This window comes from Mastomys coucha, unplaced genomic scaffold, assembly GCF_008632895.1.
Source record: "Mastomys coucha isolate ucsf_1 unplaced genomic scaffold, UCSF_Mcou_1 pScaffold18, whole genome shotgun sequence".
Classification (NCBI taxonomy): domain Eukaryota; kingdom Metazoa; phylum Chordata; class Mammalia; order Rodentia; family Muridae; genus Mastomys; species Mastomys coucha.
Window position 1 is genome coordinate 26687767 of NW_022196900.1, and position 22669 is coordinate 26710435.

At 38.5% G+C, this 22669-nt stretch overlaps 1 protein-coding gene across 6 annotated transcripts in view; it reads right to left on the reverse strand.

Annotated features, from left to right (window-relative positions):
* Astn2 (astrotactin 2) overlaps positions 1 to 22669 on the reverse strand; it is a 1002270-nt gene that overhangs the window by 530931 nt on the left and 448670 nt on the right. For 5 of the 6 annotated variants that reach the window (XM_031377658.1, XM_031377656.1, XM_031377659.1 and 2 more), the window contains 3 exons: positions 13563 to 13647; positions 12436 to 12510; positions 11532 to 11669 (listed from right to left, as the gene is read on the reverse strand). In XM_031377658.1, the coding sequence (XP_031233518.1) occupies positions 11532 to 11669; positions 12436 to 12510; positions 13563 to 13647 (298 nt within the window). The remainder of the gene's footprint in view (positions 1 to 11531; positions 11670 to 12435; positions 12511 to 13562; positions 13648 to 22669) is intronic. The other variant, XM_031377657.1, reaches the window with a different exon arrangement.

Below are 22669 nucleotides of genomic sequence, written 5' to 3' on the forward strand. Positions count from 1 at the left end.
AAATCCGCCTGCCTCTGCCTCCCAAGTGCTGGGATTAAAGGCGTGCGCCACCACCGCCCGGCTCTCATTTTGATTTTATTCCATATACTTTTATTCCACTTGTTCCAAAGTGCCACTGTTACATGAAATTACTTGAACAAATGTAGCTTGCTCCAGTACAGCAGAGTATGCACTGTGAAGCAGGTTATTTATATAGAGAGGGATCAGGTGATAGTTGGAGGTAGCACAGGAGTATCTACAGAAATATTTATTGATAACATAAGAATACCTTCTCGGTATCAAAATAACCACATCAAATTAGAGCCATAAAATGTTATGGAGCCTTTCTCTGAACTGCTTATGATGTATTGAATGGTTAAGATTTAATGTATGACCTTCAGGATCCCACAGACCACCAGGTTAGATTAGAGAGGGGTCCTTCTACACAATTTGGTATACTCAGAGCACTGTTTTCTAATTTAGGATGAGATACTTCTGGAAAGGTAAACAAAGCAAAAATGGATAGGAAATAGATGCCAGGAGGACAAATTCATGAAAAGCTTCTCAGAAGAAGTGGCCCTGCCACAAAACTAGTGGATGAGGAAGAGTAGACCATGGGTAATGGAGAAAAGTGTGACATCATGCCCATGGCCAGCACTGAAGGAGGCAAGGGTCTAGCAGAGTGCTTGTCATTTTGAGAAAAGAACAAAAGGGAATATGAGAAGAGAAGGGGGCAACCAAAATGATGGCCTCCTAGCTGTAGATTGGGAAATGGGTGTCATCTTACATAGTTTGTACTTTTATTCTTAAGCATTCAGATTTGAGAGTAGTAGAGTTGGTTCTAGGCCTAGAACAGCAATGGTTCAAACTACAAAATTTGCATGTGACTTGTCCATGGGTAAAAGAGGCTCTGAAAGACAGGGTACTACTTGAGAAAATGTAAGTCAGTGTCAGTAGCCTGGGATACAGGTGTACAGATGGATCTCTTGAGCACTTCCCAAGATTTCCCCTCAGTTCAACCTTCCATTGACCTGGACCTCGAAATGATGGGTTACCTCATTGAGCTTCTTCATCTGGTTTTCCATTGGATTTACTTCTCCTACTGAGTGAGGCAGAACTTCTTAGCACCTTTCATGAAAGTTCACAATGAGTTGCTTATATCCCTGACTGACTGTCAGAGTCCCAGGGAATTATTATGTGTTCTAGAAACATGGCCCTCATCTTGGTTCACTGATACCTGTAGCTGACTCAGTCACGGATTTAGTTACAACATGCTGCATGTCCTTTGTTGTTTCTTCAGAATGTTCCTAAAACTTTGGGGGAACATGCTTCCAATTTGAGCACACTATCCCTTTGGTGCTCGGTATCTCCTTCATACTGGTTTATTCTGTTGGTGAGAGAAAAGAAGTTAAAGCTGCTCGTTGGAATAACTGAATCCTTCTGATCATGTGGTATGATGCTCTCTCTCTCTCTCTCTCTCTCTCTCTCTGTGTGTGTGTGTATGTGTGTGTATTTGCGTGCCTCTCTGTGTGTATGTGTGTGTATTGTATGCCCTTCTCTCTGTCCCTCATCATCCCTGGTATGTGTGTGATTGTGTTTTGTGTGCAAAAGTTCTGTTACTTATACAGAAGGATATTATATATTGAAGGAAAGTATCATTCCACTTAGCCTCAGGACGTGGGGTTTAGATGAAAAAAATAATTGTTCCTTTTAGGGTACTTCTTTCATCCTTACTGCTCCAGAGTTACTATTTTCATAACTGAAAATGTTGCTTATGAATATGAATCCAAGAGAACTTATAGGAAAATCTGTGAAACCAATACACACAACACAGCAGAGATTAGGACAAAAGTACAGGGAAGGGTGTGTCCTATCAGTTTAGGAGTATCTATCTGAAATGAGCTTGATGAGGGAAAGTGTCTGTCTTCTGTGAGTCTGTTATTATTTACAGATACATTTGAACACTATGGCAGGGTTTGAGACTCCTTTCATCCAGGTAATTTCTATTCTAGAGTTCATTTTTAATCGGAGTGGTGATGATTATGTCAGACAGAATCCAGGAAGCACTTACACAGGAGGCTTCCTGCTATAATCCAGAAATTTATCTCAGCAAATACACTAGCCCCAAGAACAGATTTTGGCTAAATATGTCTCTTGAGATAACAGATCAATAAAACACATTGAATAAGGCAATTCTACTATTAATTCATCTTAAACATCCCTTTCACTATGCTTGTCATTTCTTTGTGTCTCAGTAACCAATAATCTCTCTTAATCTGACAAGGGAACAACATCATAAACTCATGAGATAGAAACTTAGAAGCACCCACTTTCATCTTAGAAATCTTCCCATCATAAACTTTTGAGGCAGTGCATACTTAGTTGGCATGAGGGAAGTCTGATATCTACCATCTCTGATTAATTCAACTTATAAGATAGACTGATAAGAAGAATACCAGAGATAGATTGGGTGACATGGGATGGAGTGTCTGTCTCCTTGATCTTTCCTTTGTCAGTGTCTGTACTATGTGGTACTATCACCTCAGGATGAATGAATAAGCCAAGGGTAATCTAATACATATCAGACCAATAATATACCTTCTCTGAAATTCTACAAAACATATCTCATGCAAGAAAAGCATTACTCCTTTGTATCAAGAAGCATACATATTTAATGACACATGAGTATTACTACTACTCCCTTGCAAGATGGAAGGCAGTAGAGAATGGGAAGGAGTGAGTTACATAGTAGGAGAGAATAAATCCTTCATAACAGATAATGAAGAAAGACAGACAGAATCTTAGTATGTAATCCTTCAATCTTTATGTCATCTCCCTTGTGAGCTTAACTCTCACCTTTCCCAGGACAGTGTTCCAATGCAAGTCTAATTGAGTCATTCAAACCAAGTTGCTTTTCCCTGAAACTAAAATCACTCTGAGTTATACCAAGCATAAAAGTGTGCTGAATGAAGGGATGATAAGTGTGATGGATTGAGCAGAGGTCACAAGTCTATATTTCATTTCCAATGCCTTTCCTCCAACTGTTCTGCTTAAGTCCTTAGGATGTCAAATTTTTTATCAGTTAAATACTAGATTAAAAATAGGGTTTCAGCTTGGCAAGATGGTACAATTACTAAAATACTTGCTATGTAAGAAAGATGACCTGAGTTAGATATCCAATGACCACATAAAATCCACACAGCAACAAGAATCATTTGTAGTAGCACGTGGTAAAAATCCCAGTGCTAGGGAAGCAGAGACAGGAGGATCCCTGTAGCTCACTCATCATACAGTCTGGATGAATCCATGAGCTACAGGTTCAGTAAGATACTCTTTCCCTCAAAATAAGGTGGAGAATAACTAAGAAAGACTTCGACATTGACCACTTTTTCCACATATTCATCCACAGACAATAAATGAATTGGTTGGAAATAGGCAATAGCCATAGGCTTCCCTCAAATCCTCACTCAAAGCCTAGTGTACTTGCCCAGTGTACGTACTTTTATGTCTGACTCTCCTTTTAGTCTGAAGATGTGGAGACTTGCAGCAGCCTCACAAGTCCCATTTGAAAAGTATTTAACTTCTAATGCAGATATAACAAGTCATTTCTCAGCTCCACTGTAACTGCAAAGCCGTCTATAATTCAACATCAAATATTTATTATTACATTTATTAAAATTTTAATAATTTAGCATTTCCTGTATGTAAGATGGAAGCTTAGCTAACTGGTTCCCCTTTATCCAACCTGGGTCACTTCAATATTTATATTCGAAAGTCTCCATTTGAGTTTCATTTAGCAGAGGCTGTGTCTTGAGCCCTACACCTGGGCTGCCCATTGGTACATGGTACAGCTTCCCCTGTGGCAAAGACTAACAGAAATCCCATGCTGCGAAGTGTTTGAAGAGATTTACAGAGCCTGGGCAGAAACTCATCCTAATAGACTTCACTTTTATTATGATCGCTAAACTAAAATGGGAAAAATATATCTGTCTCCAGGCTCACTGGATGAATGACAGGAAGTTGGAAAGGAGGGGAAGAGAGTCGAGAATTTCTCCACGTGGTAGCAAGTGTGGTGGCCTATGCACAGACTTTCATTAGAGGAGCTTTATCTTCCAAAACAAAGAAGGAATCTGGTGGTCCAGGGCAAATCCAGATCCCACAATCTGTGAACCAAGCTCACTATCAAAGGGACTCCTTATTTACTTACATTCTCTTTTACCCATTTATATTTTATTTTACATTTGTAGAAAGGATCCATGCCTTCAGTTAGAGGGACAGCACAAAGAATTGAGTTTGGCCCTTCAGTACAAAACCAAAAACAAAACCATGATTAAAAAAATGAAAACCCAACCCAAACCAAACTGAAATAAGTCCAAAACAAAAGGCCAGCCATCAGGCAGACTGGTGAGTACAGATTCATGGTGCCCACTCCCTGTTCAGCCAGCTTAACCTACTCAGTGTATACTAGAGCTCCAAAAGACTGTCTCAAAAACAGCGTAATGGCTTCTGAGGAATTGCACTTCATGTTGTCCTCTAGTCTCCACACACATACACATATATATGCATTTCCACACATGTGTACCTGTATGCATACAAGCACACATGCCTTTAAGCTTAAAAAATAAAAAATTAAAAACTAAGAAAGAAGACTTGTTCACAATAACCAAATTGTCAGTTAAGATGAAGATGGACAGCCAGTAACCATTTCCCCCATCTTACTGAGACTTTCCTATGCGTCCACAGCAGCCAGCATGAAGCACTAGATTAATAGTCTCAGTTGAAATATTGGTGTACTAACTCAAGTACTATTGTGTACAGAATGTAACTCCTTGGCTTCCCCATCTGGAAATAAACAGTAACTATTCCACGAATTGGAAGGAGTCAGAATTCACACTTGTAAAGGGTCTAGTCAGATCCAGACACAGATGACACAATGACCAGACACAGCTAGTCACTGTCATTTACAAGTATGCAATTAAGATGTAGTTTACATCTCTGGACCTTCTAAAGCTATGACTGTGATTGTTATTCTCACCTATAGATAAGAAATAGAGGGTAGCAAGGCTTCAGTAATTTGGCTGAGGTTAGCTAGTGAGTGGTAGAACTGGAAATTAAGACTATGCAGTTTTCATGAATGTCTATTCTACTCACTTTGCACAATAATCTTGGGGTAGTAAACTCATTGCTGAAGAACTGATAGGGGAGGGATAAGAGGTGGGAGGAGTCCAACAGCTTGAGATTTTATTTCAGGGGCCAAGAACATACATATATACATAGATAAATATTCCTTTCACTTACTGAACACCAATTACTCATCCTGTGAAATGCAAGCCCCTCAATATACATCATCATATGAAAGAGACCACTAGCTTCTACCTTCGGGGTTTTTCAGAATAGGAAACTGACTTCATCCAAGTTATGCATTCAGAACTCACGACCAGCTTGTATTTGACTCCAAAAATCTGTGCCCTTCCCATGATTTCTTACCTGCTATTCTTGACAGTTTTTGAGCTAGCACATCATCTACCACACAGGCAAGCACCCAGCATGGGTATTCTTAAGATTTCTCCTTAGCATGAGTGGCTCACATTTACAGAATATAGTGGTTAAAGGCACTGCCTTTAGTCTATATGGTCTACAGCTTGGAAAAGAGAGAGGTGGGAGAAAATAGCACGAGTGGCTTTTCTCTAATATTCTCCCTGAGTCTTTCTCATGCATCCTTTTCTGCTCTACTGCAGTCAGATTGAAGTGCAAGCCCCAGCCTCAGGCCTTTTGTTCATGTGTCAGAAACTTGTAGTGTTTTCTTGCTCTCTATCCCATACTCTACGTTCTGAGTTTTCCCTGGGGACTACACTACTTATAATCACAATGCATGCAGCTATGGTCTCTAACATTTTGGTTTAGAGAGTGAACTTGTCATTCAGGACAAGGTGAGGAAAGCAGTTTGCCTCTGCAAGCATTGATCTGAAACAGTGACTCCAGTCCCATGATTGGCCAGAGGCATCAAAGCCTACCGACAAGGAACATGGGCTCAAAGGGTCCAGTTGTGAGGATTCAAATCCTGATTTTCACATTTATTGGCTGTGGCCATGGGCAAGTGACATGACTTACCTGAGCTGTTGTTAGTACTGTAGTGTCAGGCATATGGAACCACGGAGAAATATATATATATCTTTACTCTGGCAGAATGTCTCAGGTTATAAGACTGGATTTTAGCACAACAGTATGGATGAGAAGGCAACACAGATTAAAAATAGAAAGGAAGGATGAAAAAAGATAGGACTAATGCATCCTTGTTACATTTGAGACTATATTATCCTATTATACCAGGAGGTAGGGCTACTCTAGAGCGACCAAGCCCTCATATATTCTATTTCTACTTGAGCAGGGATACTCTGTTCCGTTTCATTTTCTAGTACACATGGTTTCAAACTTCAGTGAGTATCCGAGTCTTCCAAAAACCTGCTACATTAAACTGGCGGGCTGATCTCCAAAATACTTGATGCAGTAGGTGTTTCCTGTGTTTGCGATGGAAAAATCACACAAACTGGGTGGCTTGACTGATAAGGAGAAGGCTTACATTAGTGTTTCTGGTGTGAAATCAAGGTCAGCCATCTTGTAGAGATGGGAGGAGTGTGTGTGTGTGTGTGTGTGTGTGTGTTTGTGTGTGTGTGTGTGTGCATGTGATCTTGATTTTATGTTCACTACCTTCTGCTGGCTATTGGCTTTCTTGACTCATGACTGTAACACATTAACATTTTATTCCTTCACACCATCTCTTCTATATGTGTCAAATGCCCTTTGCTTTTCTCTTATAAGAGCATTTGCTATGATATTCTCAGCCATATCCGTAAGCCAGGAAATCCAGGATATGTTAAAGAATCTTAATACCATCTATAAAAAAACTTTTAAAATATAAAAACAAATAGTATTTACAAGTTTTAAACATTAGGTCCTCATACCTTTGGGTACTACTATCAATCTATCATAGATGAATTGTGTGAATCTGTGTTTCTAACAGGTTTCCAGGTAATCTTAGACCAGTGAGTGACCAATTGACATCTTGAATATTTAACTCAGAGATTTGCATGTCTACAATCCCCCCTTTTAACCTACAGATGTTCCATATCTAGCATTGTGTTTTCTTTCTGTCTTGAAATTTCCCTCATTTTTGAATACCACAAGTTACATCTTTTTTTTTTTTGTGCATTTGTCTTATCTAATACAATGAAATCCTTGCTTTATATTTTGTGTTTCTACTAGACAGCCCTCTACATATTAAGTGTTCAATAAATTCTCAGGGCATGGAATTGAAAGGGCAAAAGAACAAGAAGAAATTCTTAATTCTATTCAGAAAGAAGTCAATGTGAAAACGATCACCAAGTGTGCAACGTTAGCTTGCATCCTGATGTCCCATTATTCTCTCAACATTGTTCAGGAATTAACAGCACTTCACCATTTCATTTTCATTGATTGAGATCATAGAAAAATCACTGAGAAGCTCCAAATGCTGGGCTTTGTGGATGATTATTATTCTCACTACAATAGCTATTCTCACATTTCTCTTATAAGAAGATCCAGCTCCAGGCGAAGTCGTGAAGAAGGCCCAGTGTGCAGCAAGAAGCGGTGTTAGCTGTGCTTCCCTCTCCACAAGGGACTTTTACTTTCTTTCTCAAGTCAGCCTCTTGTTCCACACTCCTTGCTAAGCCATGAGACTTTGGAAAGCAGAGGTAAGTCTTATTCATGTCTGTAACAGTAGGGTGCTTGGCACTGTGCCTAGCACACAAGAGGCACCAGGTACAAGTTGTTTTCATTCTTTTAAGAAGGGGAAGGAATTCATAAGAAATTTAGCTACCCCACCTTTGTCTCAAGCACTGAAATTCTCATTGTTAGCAGTTTTGTGTTTGGGCAGACTAAAGAACAGGAGGCCTCCAGAGAAGAATTCTCTTCATTTGCCACTTTACCCCTCTGACTTGAAATCTTTCCTTTCTACCTTAGATTTTGCCCAGCCAAGCCTTTTCTACAATTTACCCTTAATAACCAATGTTCTTTTAATCTTCTGAAAATAACTTCTTTCCTTTTTACCTCTCAAAGCATCCTCTGATTACCCACACATGATTTTTTTTACTTATTTAATAGAGATGCCCATGTCCATAAAGCCACCGGCCTGGCAAACCACAGGAGACTGCACATACTCATTTAAATTCTTCCCTAAATCTTATGACACAAAGATTAGTGCAAGCACTCAATGCCAAGACTCTGTTGATTTGAAAATGCATCAATTGGATGCACCCTTTTGCAAGGGAAAGAGAAAAGAATTAAAAAGTAAAAGAGGAGAAAATCCATTATGCTACCATCAGAGGCATGATAATTATTGTCTCTAGAGAGCTAATCATTGTCAAGTTCAGCACTTTATTAGACTATTTAATCTTCTCTCTTTATTGTGCATTATAAGAACACAACAATAAAAATAAACAGAAAACAAAACAATTGCAAACCAAAAATTTTCCTATCTTTAATGTCCTCAAGGGTAAACAGAACTACAGTAAATTTAGAATGCAAGAGGGTGATGGAATGAAAGTGTGAACGGGGCCGGTTCAGCCGGGCTACTAGGTTTGTACCTTTAAACACTGAACTTTATCTTTAATCAAAATAAAACATTTGCACAGGAATGTGTACTTTGAAGAATGTTTGGGGAAAATGTATATAAAAGCATGGCTATGAGGAAAATATCAAACTTCATCAGCACAAGCCCTCCAGCCTGCCCTTAGTCATTAACCTTCTATTACCCAAAGTAATACAAGTCTTTTTACAGATCAGTAAACCTAATAATACAAATCATTATAAAAACATGTATATTCTTTTATGTCTGGATTTTGTGTTTCAGTACTATTACACACATACACACACAGAGACACACACACACATTTCTGTTATATAAATACTCAGTGGTGAAGTCAATAATTAGATGTCTGTACGTCCGATATGAGTAGATTCTGTTTGACAGGTTTCTACAGTGGTCAAACTAATTTACATTCTTGTGAAAGGTATATAAAACATTTAGTTTTTTTCTCACCATGTCTTGATAATATTAGTTATAGTAAATTCAGCTAACACAATGGGTTACTGCTGCTCTGGATCTGGTTGTGAAAGGTCTCATATTTTTCACTCAAATTTATCACAGGTTTGGAATCCCAGCCCAAACTTGCAATGCACCTTCAAGTCACTCCTGGAATCTTACTGTAATGTGCATTCTGTCTCTCCTAAGCTCATTTGCCACAGTTTTCATTTTAATCTCTTTGCTGTAATTCCATGTCACTTATATTGGCTATCTATAATTATGATCTATTATTTATTATTTTCTAACATATTACCCGACTGGAACTTATTAATTCTTTAAATACTCATGATATGCTTGCCTGGGCAATGCTATGTCAAACAAGGCTTATTAATGTAACTTTGAAAATTCCACTAACTTAGTACAAATCATTTCCATGGAAGACTATAATCTTTGTCTGCTCTTGCTGATTAAAAGCCAAAACGGGGCTTTATCACTTCCAAAGAAGAACACAATCCAGGCCTTAAGTTCATGTTTTGTCTGTCTACTTCATATTTATAAATATAATGTAAATAACAGCCTAGCTACATTAGATGATGAGATAAAGATAAAATGCAGTTGCATCAGTAAATGATCTAGTGCACAGGTTGCCATCAGAGGGTATGAGCTATTATTCTTATACTTGATAGGAATGGCATCCTATCTTCATTTTACAGACAAAGAACTGGAAACAGGAAAAGTAAGAATTGGTTGCATCATATTGCTTACACATGGAGAAAATGGGCTGCTCACACACACAGTACCATCTGAAATGTGTATTTTCATTAAAATCCCGAGAACAATCTCAACCACGTAGAGCATTGTAGAAAATGAGCAGAGTGTCTTTCACAGGGTTTCAGCTGAGATCATTAGAGTACCTAGAGTATCTATTCAATGCACCTTGTTCTAGCTTTGCAATATGTAATGCCCAGAGTCTTTAACAAGCTTTTCTCAAATGCTATCTACTCTATTTCTATATTTAGACAAATGAAAATGATGGAACCATAATGAATCAGTTTGTATGTTTGAAAATATTTTTGTTCTTTAGTTTTTAATAACCTGCTTCTGCATTTTATAAATGCTATTCATTTATTACCTTAGTTTTTAAATTCTCTTTAAAAATTTTAATTATGCGTGCATGTGTTGGTACATACACATGAGTGCAGGTGCCTCTGAAGTTCCTAGAGGATGTTGGATTCCTCTGAATTTGTAGTTTCAGGGATATATCCATAAATCACATAATGTGGGTGCTTACAACTGAACTTGTGTCCCCCGGAAGAATAGAAAACGTTTTTAACTGCTGAGGCTTCTCTTCTGCCACAATATTATATCATTTTTTTAAAAAAGATCATTGTTCTAAAGACTGCATAGCCTGGAAAAGCATGTTAATCTCATCTTTCCACATGAAATGTAGCAGATATTGAAAGCTACCTCTCAAGGATTTCTCAGAAGATAACAAAAACATGTTCACTACAGTTCTATTTACAGTGAACCAGGGTCAACAGTTGAGTGGTAGGATCATAGTCATAGGTAGTCATCAGTGCCAGGTTTTGATTTTAGTTAACAAATCAGTAAGCTACAGGCAAGCTGCTTTTATAATTAAGACTAGAGCCCACTTATGGTTACATCATAATTTCCACAGGGTTTCCTTTACTCAAATTGGAGACAGAGAAGTAAGTCTACACTAGAAAAAATCTAGACTTGTACTAGGATCAAATCTAAGACCCGTGACTTAATGAAATCAATAAACATTTAGTAGATGTCCAATATATACTAGGAACTGGGGATTACAAAGCTCAGGAAGTTATTTTCTTTGACCTTGAGATGTACATCACATAATGGGACAGCATAATGTATAAACCACTAACTAGAAGAAAGGAAAGGAAGTCGGAAAGAAAGTTATTTGTAAGGTACAGGAGTGATGCAGTCACATTCATTTTATGAGTGCTTCAAAGGGTTTGACAGATTGGGAGTGCAGATCTTGTTGATTTTCCAGAATGTCATCTTCACAATGGAAAACAGTCCCCCCTTCAAGCTTTCAAGACTCTCCAACATACTGCTAATTAATGATGGTTTTATGATAAGCTCATCCATAATAAATCTCACAGTGAGTGAGATCATGTATCAGCCATATCAGGCATAGAAAGTTTTTCTTCACTTCTTTCTTTCTTCCTTCCTTTCTTTCTTCCTTCCTTCCTTCCTTTCTTTCTTTCTCTTTATTTTTAAATCAAATTCCAGAAGGAAAGCCATGGTGGTAGAATACAAGCCAGTGCTGCACAACTATGGAAGGTGCTTCTAGAATTTAAGAACAGATGTATTTGACAACATTCTTTACATCTTCCAGACCTCTAAAAACATTACTGAATTCTGTGAGAGTGCTTGTTGTTCTGAAACAGGAGGACTTCTGCAGCCACAAGAAGTCCTCTACACAGGGTCTTAAAGATGACTTCCCTACCTGACATCTGCAGGATCTTCTGTGACGAGCACATCAGTCTTGCAGCTGGCCAGGGGGTTGATGGACAGCTCCACCGGTGGAACCACAAAGCTTTTGCTGACCGGAAGCCAGAGGCCTTGGCCCAAGCTGAAAGTAGACCTGCAATGTAAGAGTTTCCATTGGGGAACTCCCCGGGAAGCAAAGAGTAAAAGAAAAAGGGGGACCCTCTTCCCTCCCTTATAGGGCATTTTCTTATCTTTCCATCTAACTTGAATTCTCTGTTTTCCCCAAGGCACAGTGTTAGCCAGATTTGCTCATATTCGGATGTTTGCTTCTTAAGTTTATGCATCACTCAGCCCTTGTACTGTCTTGTGGAGCTTGTTATCTTTTCATGACTAATGAGTGGACACTATGAAGACAGGGACTATTGCAGCTCTGCTTGCTTGCAGTCCTGATGCCCAGCAGGAGTTCCATAAAGAGTCACAAGGAGCAGTCTGGCACAGAGGGTAAGAGTGTGGTCTCTAAATCAATTCAAACCAATATTTCATTCCCTGCTGGTACTGCTGCTTAATTCACTGTACACCTTTATCTGGTTAAATATAGACATTTTACACAAGTTTTGTAGAGGTGGCAAGCAGAGGTAATAAGAAGAGAGTTTGGGGTTGTAAAATATTTTTTAAGCGGGTAGATAGAATAACCTTTAATGTCTTCTCTAGTTTAAGTAGCTGTGCCTATAAGTCTAGAAACCAGACAAACAAGAATCAGATTCCCATAGCAACCGGACCATGATGCTACATCAGTGCCAGTGAGAGTTCTTTTATACTCAGTGAGACTCTGGATCAACATTCTAAGACTGGACAAACACACCTTTGTCTACCCTTTCTCCTTTCCCCAGTATCATATCCCAGAATGACTGTCAACTCACCTGAGAATCTTTTCAGGGGCTTGCTCTCCTGTCACCAGATCATAGCCCCTCTCCAGTGTTGTGTAAGGCCAAGGTCTAAGGAAATAATGCATATAAAGGAAGGCAAGAAGACAAGACATGGCATTAGTCTGAAGTAAGTAGCAGCCCAACTGTTCAACAGAAGCTATACAATAATATTCCATAGAACTAATTGCTGGAAGTGACATTCTACATTTTAAAGGAATGTCTTAGGCACTTTACAGAGGACTCAACACGTTTATTAAGTTCACTTTTCTATTTCTGAGTTCATGTTCAAAAACACAATTCCTCCTCTGCATACTTTATTATTTCCTGTTTCTCTGTATGAGCAGAGCATCAGTGCCCCCTTGATCTCTAGAAGCTTCATCAGTCATGTGCCACTAGTACTGAAGTGTGATTCAGCAGAAGTAGGCTTCACTTTTCACTGGGATGTATGAAGACGTGTGTGTGTGTCTGTGTGTGCATGTGTGTGTATATAGTGTGTACAGTGTGTTTTGATTTATATTTAAAATAATATTTTATTAATTATTGGAAAATCTCATATAAGGTATTTTGATAATATTCTACTCACCTAATCTCTACTCTTGCCTCCCTACCAACCCAGCTTCATGTTCTCTCTCTGCTTCCCTGTTTTCCAACCTCTCATGTGTAATTTGCGTTGATCAAATACTCTTGGGAATGAGACCTTCCCAGGAGAGAGACTGACCTACCAATGGTCATACATTTTAAGAAAACTATCAGAAGCTATCATCATGCTAATATCTGCTCAGTTATGGGTGGAACTTCATGCTCACATTTCCCCATTCCATACTGCTATTTCATCTTGCTTGACCTTGCCCAGGTCTTTTACATACTATCACAATTCCTGTGAGTTCATATGAGAAGCTACTCTGTTGTGTCTGGAAGATACACTTTGTTTGTAGTAGTACACTAAGTCTGGCTCTTAGAATCTTTCTAGCCACTCTTCAAGAACCTTTGGAAAGAGGTTTAGTAAAAATGATCTCATTAGGACTTTGTACTATGCAGTTTCTTATTCTTTGCAAATTCTAGACCAGGGTGTAAATGAATGTGTGTTCTATTCCCCTGCAAAGAGGTCTTGAGTCACTCACCCTTCACTTTGACCCCAGTCACTGCGAATACATAGATGTCTGTGGACTGGGTCAGGGGCGTAACCTTCATGACAACTGCACTCCCCTGGAAGCAAAAACAAACACATTTTGATACATTACCTCTATGCATATGCTGTTTCTTGCTTCCCTTGTTTTCCTGGAAAAGTAATCAACTTGCTAATTTGGGAAAAGACTTATGAAAAGGGTCCAGAATCCTCTGAATACTGTGGTTAACACAGAGTTTATACATATGCTCATCCCTTTATTCAACAATTCATCTGTCCATCTAATACATTTTGAACACATTCAACTAAAGCTCTCAACTCTATACCACAGACACATAGGAAAAAAGACATTTGTCAGTGGTTAACAGTTTGATAAGGAAAACAGGAAATAGTCAAGCAGTAACAGAGGACCTATTTTCAAAATATATCTACATATTTGATTACATATACTTGTATGTATATGACTATATAGTATGATATTGTATATGTATTGTACAAGTAGAAAATTAAATGTTTTTCAGTACAATGAGCCAGCTTTTTTCCTTTGTGTATATAGTGCCAACTCCTTCAAGAAACTTTTGATTTTCTCTTTTGGAAAAGGTGTTTTGCAAGCAGTTTATCTCTTTTACTTGTTTGCTTTTGTCTTCTCATCTCTCCCCTGATCTCTTTTTTTTTTCCTGCTCTGGTCTTGTTCTTTATCTCCTGTGTGCTTCCTTCCTTATATCTATCCACCCACTCCTGTGCACCTTTGTTTTCTTCCCTGGCCATGTCTGTATGAGTTTACAGGAGGGCCCCCAACCAGTCAACACTATGCAAAGTTTCTCCTCCTGTTGTCCAAGTTTATTTCAGCATGCCTTGTTTATTTCCAAAGTTCAGAATTCTACAGCAGTTTTCAGAAGGTTCCACTAGATACTTATGATGGCTGCTCAGTGCATTTCTGAAAGTGTGAAGTTTTAAGGTTAAATTCATTATTTTTCCACTGAAGGTATACTTGTAAAATGTTGACAGATGCTTTGCCAAAAATATATTCTATAAAAAAAATAAATTTAGGGAATACAGTATTCACAGTGGGGTGATTCTCCATGTGGATGATGCACACAATTCCCTCCCAATCTTGTTTTGAGAAACTTGCAAGTCTGAGGCTGGAGCTCAATGGGAAAGCACTTGACTTAGGTTCTAACACCAATACTTACACCGAAAAGAAGGACAACCTGGTGGCCTAACAGTGTGTGGAATCATCATTCTGTGATACTCATCTTGAAACATTAGAAACTCCCAGGATTATCCTGCTGCCTAGAGGAGAGACAGCCCCAGTACGCAACCACCTGAGTTCAATGAGCAATTAGGTATCAGCTATGTTTAACAAATTTCCTGACTATTGATGTCAAATTTCCTTCCTTCACATCTTTTGGTGAATCACAGAGATTCTACTTGTCATGATCCAAACTTGTCACAGTGTGGTGAAGGATATGCAGTATTTAACATGGAAGATTGAGGGACTTTTTGGGTTTTAGCTTTTAATTTTTCTTAGCATTTCATCTTTTCAATCTTCTTGAAAGTTAAGAAAAAAGAAAGAAATGGAAAAAAAACAGGCTGGTAGCAGGCAGACACTGAGAAATCACATTTGAGAGTTGAGGATTTTGGTAAGAGTCCACAAATCAACTCTGGTGGCCAGGTAGATTTATTTCAACTGGCCTCGAGAAAACCAAGTCTTCCGCCATCCTCATCCATGGAAGAGGACTCTGAGTCTCCAAGGAAGTGTGCTAACAAGCTCAACCTCCATGAAATATAAATTGTGAATTAAGTCTTTAATTATTTTTACATTTATTTATTTATTTATTTATTGTGCCAGATACAGGAAAATTTGCAGGAATCAGCCAATTCTTTTGTTCTGCTATAGGGGTTTATGGAATTGAAATCAGGTCACCATGGTTACAGGTAGCTGTCTATACCTACCATATATCCTATGGATTATTGTTTTTTTATTAATATTGTATAAACCACATAAACAAAAGGCTATGAAACTCTTCCCAGAACTGCTTGTTTCAAAGCATTTCTATTTATCCAGTAAGTTTCCTCTTTTCATCAAGGAACCCTGAGTGTTATATGTTTGACCTTCCATAAAGCATTCTGAGAGAACAGGAAAACCTTCAACTTACTCTATGTATTAGAATGTGTCTCAATTTTTGTGTGGCTAGCACCTTGAAAGCATTTGAAAAACAGCCTGGACTTCATAAATATTGGTCAGAATGAAAAGGCAGTAAGAGGGTATTCCAAGAATGGATCAGGGATAGAATCTGAAATATTCAAAAGATGGTTGAAAGACAGAGGAGAAACAGAATAGATATATCTACCTTTCCTTTCCTCTGAACATGTGGCAGATCATCGGGGGGTCTTCTTGCAGGCAGTAATGTTTTCTGTAAGCTTCCTCCAACTATCTGTCTAGGGTGGTCTGCTGCATAAGTGTGCGGTATGTGTGTTCTAATAAACTGGTTCTTGCAGGAGGAAAGGAAAATTGACTCAAGGGCTGAGAGCCTTGAATTTGGATAGCAGTAATTTACCAATGGGGGAGGGTCAGAACTTGCTAATGATGTGTTAAAATGCAACAGCCCCTTCATGAAATATTCACCACTTTAAACATGTCTAATATTAAAGATTAAAAGTTGCGGGATTTGTCCTCGAGACTCCCTAAACTGATTTATGATCTGCCAAAAGACACAGACCTCGTGATTCATAACAGGAGAGGTAAAACAGTTTCTCTTAGAAAAGGGAAAGGAAGTCGTGCTACAATGAGCAAGGAGAAAGCTCCTTTGGTTTCACCTAGCCCATCAGTGATTCTTCCGTAAAGGGCTCAGCTCATTCACCCTTCCTGTGTATGTTGGGGATCTTTGTGACAGTGAGAAGTTTGTTCAGTAAAAGGGCACTGCTATATTTTTCTCTTTCCTCCTGGTGTGCTTACTAAACAAGTTTTTTTAATTCAGATGGATCATTAATTACTGTCACTCATTATACAACAAATATGTATCTTGCAAATGAGAAGCAGCCACCCTAGGGGCTTCCATAGAGCTGCCTAGAGAATAGGAAGTAGGCAGAAGGCAAAGCCCACAGGGTTGGGAACAGGCAGACAGACCAGATTTTAATGCTGTCTAGTTGTGTGATTAGAGAAGTAGAGGAGGTTAGAATCTGCTTTATCTCTTTGGTCTCAGTTTTTTTTACCTGTACACTGGGAATGAAATGACAGCGATGCTACTACTATCTTACAGAACAGATGAAGGTTGAGAAGAATACAGGCTATAGCTTAGGTAGACAGGAGTCAATGGTCAATGTATTCCTTTCCTCCTCTTCCAAGATAGTGCCTGGTAGTGCCCACATACACTGTAAAGACACAAGTATTTTCTCTTTATTTGTTTCTCTCATGGACATGAGTTTGTCCAGATACAAAGTTGAGAGTTGGATTAAATGTTTATCAATTCTGAACACCAAGATTTAGACATTTTGCTCTGCGTTTCCAAAAGCCTAACCTCTGCTCTCCAGACTGCTTGTTTTAATCTTGGCTATGATCGCTATTAGCAGTGGAGTGGCTGTCTCTGGCAACATCTCCATCAGTGCCATGGCTATTGGCTTTATTGACTTTGCTTTCCTATTTTGCTGATTCAGCAAATTCTCCTCTGTTTGCAACTAAGCATTTCCTTCTTGTCAGATGCAAAGCCTTTGGCAGCTAGAACTAAGGGTTATTTACCCTTTCCCTGGGTAGGTACTGTTTCCCACTCTGCCTCTGCATGATAGGCTAAAAAGAGTTTCTCTGCCGGGACACATGTTAACATCCTGATTGGAAATACCTGTTCACCTTTGCATCTCTCTTCAGTGTCAACACTTTTTTAACAGATATACTTCAATTCTCTTGTTAGGGCTACATCCCAGCACCTAAAATATGCCACCACACCCATGGAAGCATTTAATGACCAGTTGGTAAAGACAATTTAATTCATAAGTGGGATATCAATATTTTATTTGGCTGTTTTTCACACTAAACTTAATGGTTTTTTTGGATTTTTTTGTTTTGGTTTTATCTTTTTTTTAATTGCAGTTTTATCAAAAACCTCGGATCATAATAAAATAGATCATAATAAAACTGATATAGGACAGGTTAATTGCTGAATAAACGGACAGAGGGAAGAGATGAAGGAAGGAAGTAAGGAAGGTCTAATGAACATATAAATTTAATACTCATAATTCAAGATGATTTTATTTAGAATACCAATGGGAAAACCTTCCACTCATGACAAGTAATTGCCAGCAAAATAGTCATGGTGAACTTGAGCTGAGGAATTATCCAAAATAGAATTCTATTATACATCAGAGCAGACAAAGCCCTTAAAGATCCTTTAGTTCAGCTCTTTCCACCTTCATTTTTCAGAAGAGTAAGCCAAGGTTCAGAAACTAAAGGAATTGTGCCAAATATCTGGCCTAGTCTCTGGGGTAGCCAAGGTTAGGACTAAAGACTTTTGTCTACCAGAGCCACCAGAACACTTTAGTCAGCTTTGGCAGTATAATTCCTTAGTGCATATTAAAACCATTTTAAGGAAACTTTCACCCTTTTTACTCCTCTGATATTTCTGAATTTCCTATAATGAGGATATTACATTTCCAAGCAGGTATTATAAAAAAAAGGTAAAATGAATTTGAAATATCCTTAAGCACATTAAAAACACACATTTGTATGTGGTTAATAATGCAGACCTAAAAAATGTTTAATCTCTTCATTAAAGTGGTTCCCATAAGGAAATTCAATTAAGCAAATTTCCATCATGCTAGTTACTAGAACTCAGTATTGCCAGCTACAGATGAGCTGGGTTGGCTTTAAAATACTTACTCTTGTCTCTTATGCCTTATTTACAGTGCTCTCACTACATGGTGCCTGCATCCTCTCTTCATAAACTCTTATATAGAATCAACAGAATCCCACTGATCATGAGAAACTAGATTTATTTTATCTAAAGCACTCCAAAATGAACAGTGCTCTTCCCTTAAATATGGCCGATGGGCTGCTAAAGTGGTCGGCCCTGGAAGATTCCTGTTCTTGATCCAAATACTGCATCTGCTACTAAAAGTGGTATAAGTTGCTTCTCTCTCTGGGGTCTTTTACTTACATATAATAAGATTGAGACCAAGAATCAGCTGGAAATTTCAAGAGATATATTTTTAAATCCTTAGCATGGTTTTTGTCACATTTATTGTTGCTGAAACTATTACATATCCTTGAGCTCTTGTTGCTCCTGAATGGGAGAGGCCCATTAGAAATCTTGTTTTAGTAGAAGAAAAACATACTTAGCACAAAGTATATTTTATGGCTTTGAAAAGTCAAAGACACAGTAGTTTTTTGTTTGTTCCTTTGTTGTTTTAATTTATCTATAGGGTTTGATATGTCAAAGGAGACAATCTCCATGACTCTTTTCCATCTTTCCAGAAGTCTGGGGCCAGTTATTATTATTATTATTATTATTATTATTATTATTATTATTATTATTATTATTATTTTGTCTGCAGCATCTCATGTTGAAGCAGGCACACATAAATTCAGAGCATAACAGATGGCTGCTCTGTTGCCTTAGGAGGATACGGGATATGTACAATCTTTTTCATCAGCTTAGTATTCTGACTACCAACCTCCCTCCTTGTCATCTTCTTATGATTCCATTTTCACTTGCTTGCAGCTCAGTCATCACTTATCATCACAGACCAGGGAAACTACTTGCTGTTCACTTTCCTATTTACTCTTTGTGTCCCTGCTGCTTAGAAATGCAACTCTCTGATGCCACAGGGCATGGAGCATGGCATGCTTTCCTGTTATAACTGCAACTATGATCTTTTTGCCCCATGGCTCTGTGACCTAATCCAGAGTCAGGTACAGAATAAAGGGGTAAGGGAGGAATGACACTACTGAGGGCAAGCTAGATTTTTTCATGGAGCAATAGAATGCAACTGACATATATATCATTGCATGACCCTTTCTTTTGCGGTGTTCCCATCAAGGTAGTGAGTATAATATAGATGTCCCATTTATGGGTGAGCCCTCCACTAACACTTGAGGAACAGGGCCACTTGCAGACATCCAGGAAACTTCAAACCAAGTGTATGTTACACAACAACATTTGTGTATGTACATATGCACGTGAGTTTATGTTTATGTGTAAGTGCAGGTATATGCATATATAGAGAAGGTAGAGCACTGGTGTTCTCATCTATCACTTTCTCTATTCCTATCATGCAGGGTTTCTTCATTCTCATGGGGCTCGTGTGTTTCTCACATATGGGGAAAGCTAGTAAGCCTCAGAAATGTTCCTGTCTCTGTTTCTTTAGAGCTGGTTTTACAGATCTGAATGGGATGGGATTTCTGGATTGTTACATTGGTGCTGGGATCTGGACACTAGTCATCATGGTTATGCATCAAATGCTCTTATTCACTGTGGTATTTCAATACTCCCAAATGTGCCTTAATCCCACTCCTTGAGAAAAGTACAGCTTGGATACTAGAAGGATGAGATCAAAGGAAGAGAGATCAGAGTTTGAGAGAGTATAAGAAGCAAAAAAAAAAAAAAAAAAAAAAAAAAAAAAAAACTTAAGTGGAGATGTGATTATTTAAAAAGAATGGGATGATTATAGCGGCTTCCAGTCTAACCAGTGCCATTCAAGAATTACATTGAAAAGCATTGTTCACCCTGCATATCATTTTTTTCTTTGTCTCCTTCAGTATTTCCATTTGTAAAGTGAAAAGACAGAATTCACAGATCCAAAACACCCTTCTAAATATGGCCAATTTTGGTCCTATTTCATAATCTGGTTTTGTTTCTTAATGGCAGCATCTGTCCTCTAATTGGGTGAGTGGGGATGACCGAGGTGTTTGAGAAAGTGGGCAGGAGTTGGTTCACTGAGAAATATGGCTGGAATAAAACAAAAACAGAGTACCATTAGGAGCTCTGAATAGACTTGCTATTTAGATGTTGCTCAGGCAAATGGCTGTTCTACCTGGGGCAGGTCTCTTATTCCTTTGGGAATCTAGTTTCTCTATCAATGCAGTGAGACATTCTACTGATAGCTGATCAGCTTTGGACAGGTATCTTTAACATCTGTTCTTTCTTTATAATGTCAACAAGATTTCAGTCTTGTTAATTTCAAAAGCAATGAAGATCAAATTGTAAACTTGCATTTTAGGTCCTGGCTCTCCATTGTCCTTTATCTGTAGGCCTTCTAGGAAATTTTAATTATGCGTTAGAGGTTTCAGTTGCATGGGTTGATCTGGTCTAGCTGACATTGGTTGTGCCCTTGCAGCAGACCCATGTAGAGTGATCTGGGCTGCCTCAAAACTACCAACCACATTGAACAATTGCACCTGACCCATGGCTCAGTCTCCTCACTGGCTTTGATGTCTTTTTCTAGCATCATCAATTTGTGAGTGACCAACACAAATGATAGTTTGCATATTACTGTCAAAGAGAAAACAGGTGTCCCCCACAAAGGTGGAGTAGATTGAGAATGAAGACGGAATTGGGGTGGGAGTCTGTTACCAACAGTCTGGAAAAGGATGCAGAGTTTACATTTCTCACCACTAGGAAGGATATGAGATTAACTGATGTACACAAGACACCAAACAGGCACAGAACTGTGGTCACTGCCTCCAACATTCCCTTCCTGACTCTTGTTTTCCTTCTCCCATGTTTCTCAGATAAACTGAGGTGGATGGAGAGCCAGAAGATCCATCATGGTAAGGCAGAAGGAAAATGGTCTGGGAGCCAAGGCACTTTAATACTGAATATTTACCTCTAAACTGCTAAACATTTGTCTAGGTTGACCACTGTGCTTTTTTAAATTTATTTCCTTTCTTTTTACCTTTTTCCTTTTTCTTCTTTTAAAACAAGTATTCAGGTTCAAATACAATTATTCAAGGAACTTAAAAGTGATTTGACTATAATGTTGAGATGACTGAAGGCTGTGACTAAGGGGCAACTATTGCCTGCCACTTACTACAGAGAGCCTTGGGGATGACCTCTCCAAATCACACAGTTGTGGTTTGACTGGCAACATTCATAACAACTAATGCAAAATACACTGATTTGTGAATTTGTGCGATCATTTTACCTGAGCCAAACCAATATTCTCTTTATTGTTACAATTTTAGTATATATGCTGCTGAAATAAGAGATTTATTTTATTTATGTCTATATATGTTTGGGACTGTGTATGTACATTCCATACAAGTATCTGCAGATGCCAAAAGAGGCTCTAAAAATTCCTGGAGCTAAAGTTAAAGTCATATGTGCGTCTCCTGAGCTGGATTCTGGTAGCCAAATTTAGGTAGTCTGTAACATCTCTTGACTGCTGAGCTATCCCTCATGGAATTGCTATACTTCTTGGGAAAATAAGCATGCTAAACCAATTTTACTTATCAAAAGTATTATAGACAGCACAATAAGCAATTACTATACTGTTTGGAACATAGACATTTCTCAGTGATAGAAACAATATCATTATTCCTGCTGCTAATGCTGACAGCATCATAAGAGCTATGGTCCAGGTGGGGCTACTGAATTTCCTCCTTGGTTTGATAATCTCTGAGGCTACGGTTCATCTCTTAAACTTCCTGTTATGGTATATGCCTTTCTTTCCTTTCCTCACATAGGCATTGTCTTATATCTGTTCCAAAGGTAAGACTTCTTCACTATGGCTGTGGTTGTGATTCCCATTACTTGTTACCTGAACCTGGTATGGGTGAGATGAGGATTTAGAGATGAATCCACTCATTCTTCTGCTTCAAGGACTAGGTGGAATGGACATCACCAGTATGAGGTATGGTGTCGGAGTTGAAAGTAAAAGGTATACAAAGAGCCACAGAAAGGAGCCTAGAGCTCTCTCTCTCTCTCTCTTTCTCAACTTCTGGGCGTGTTTCTACAAGAATAGGATCACTATAATGATGGCTGATGGAAAGATACATGGAAAGGTCATTACCTTCTGAGTGGTGTTAGAATCTCAGCATGTTTGTTGCTAGTCCTTGTCCACCCTCAAATGATTCTAGGAAACAGGTTCTAATGCTAACTATCTTATAGA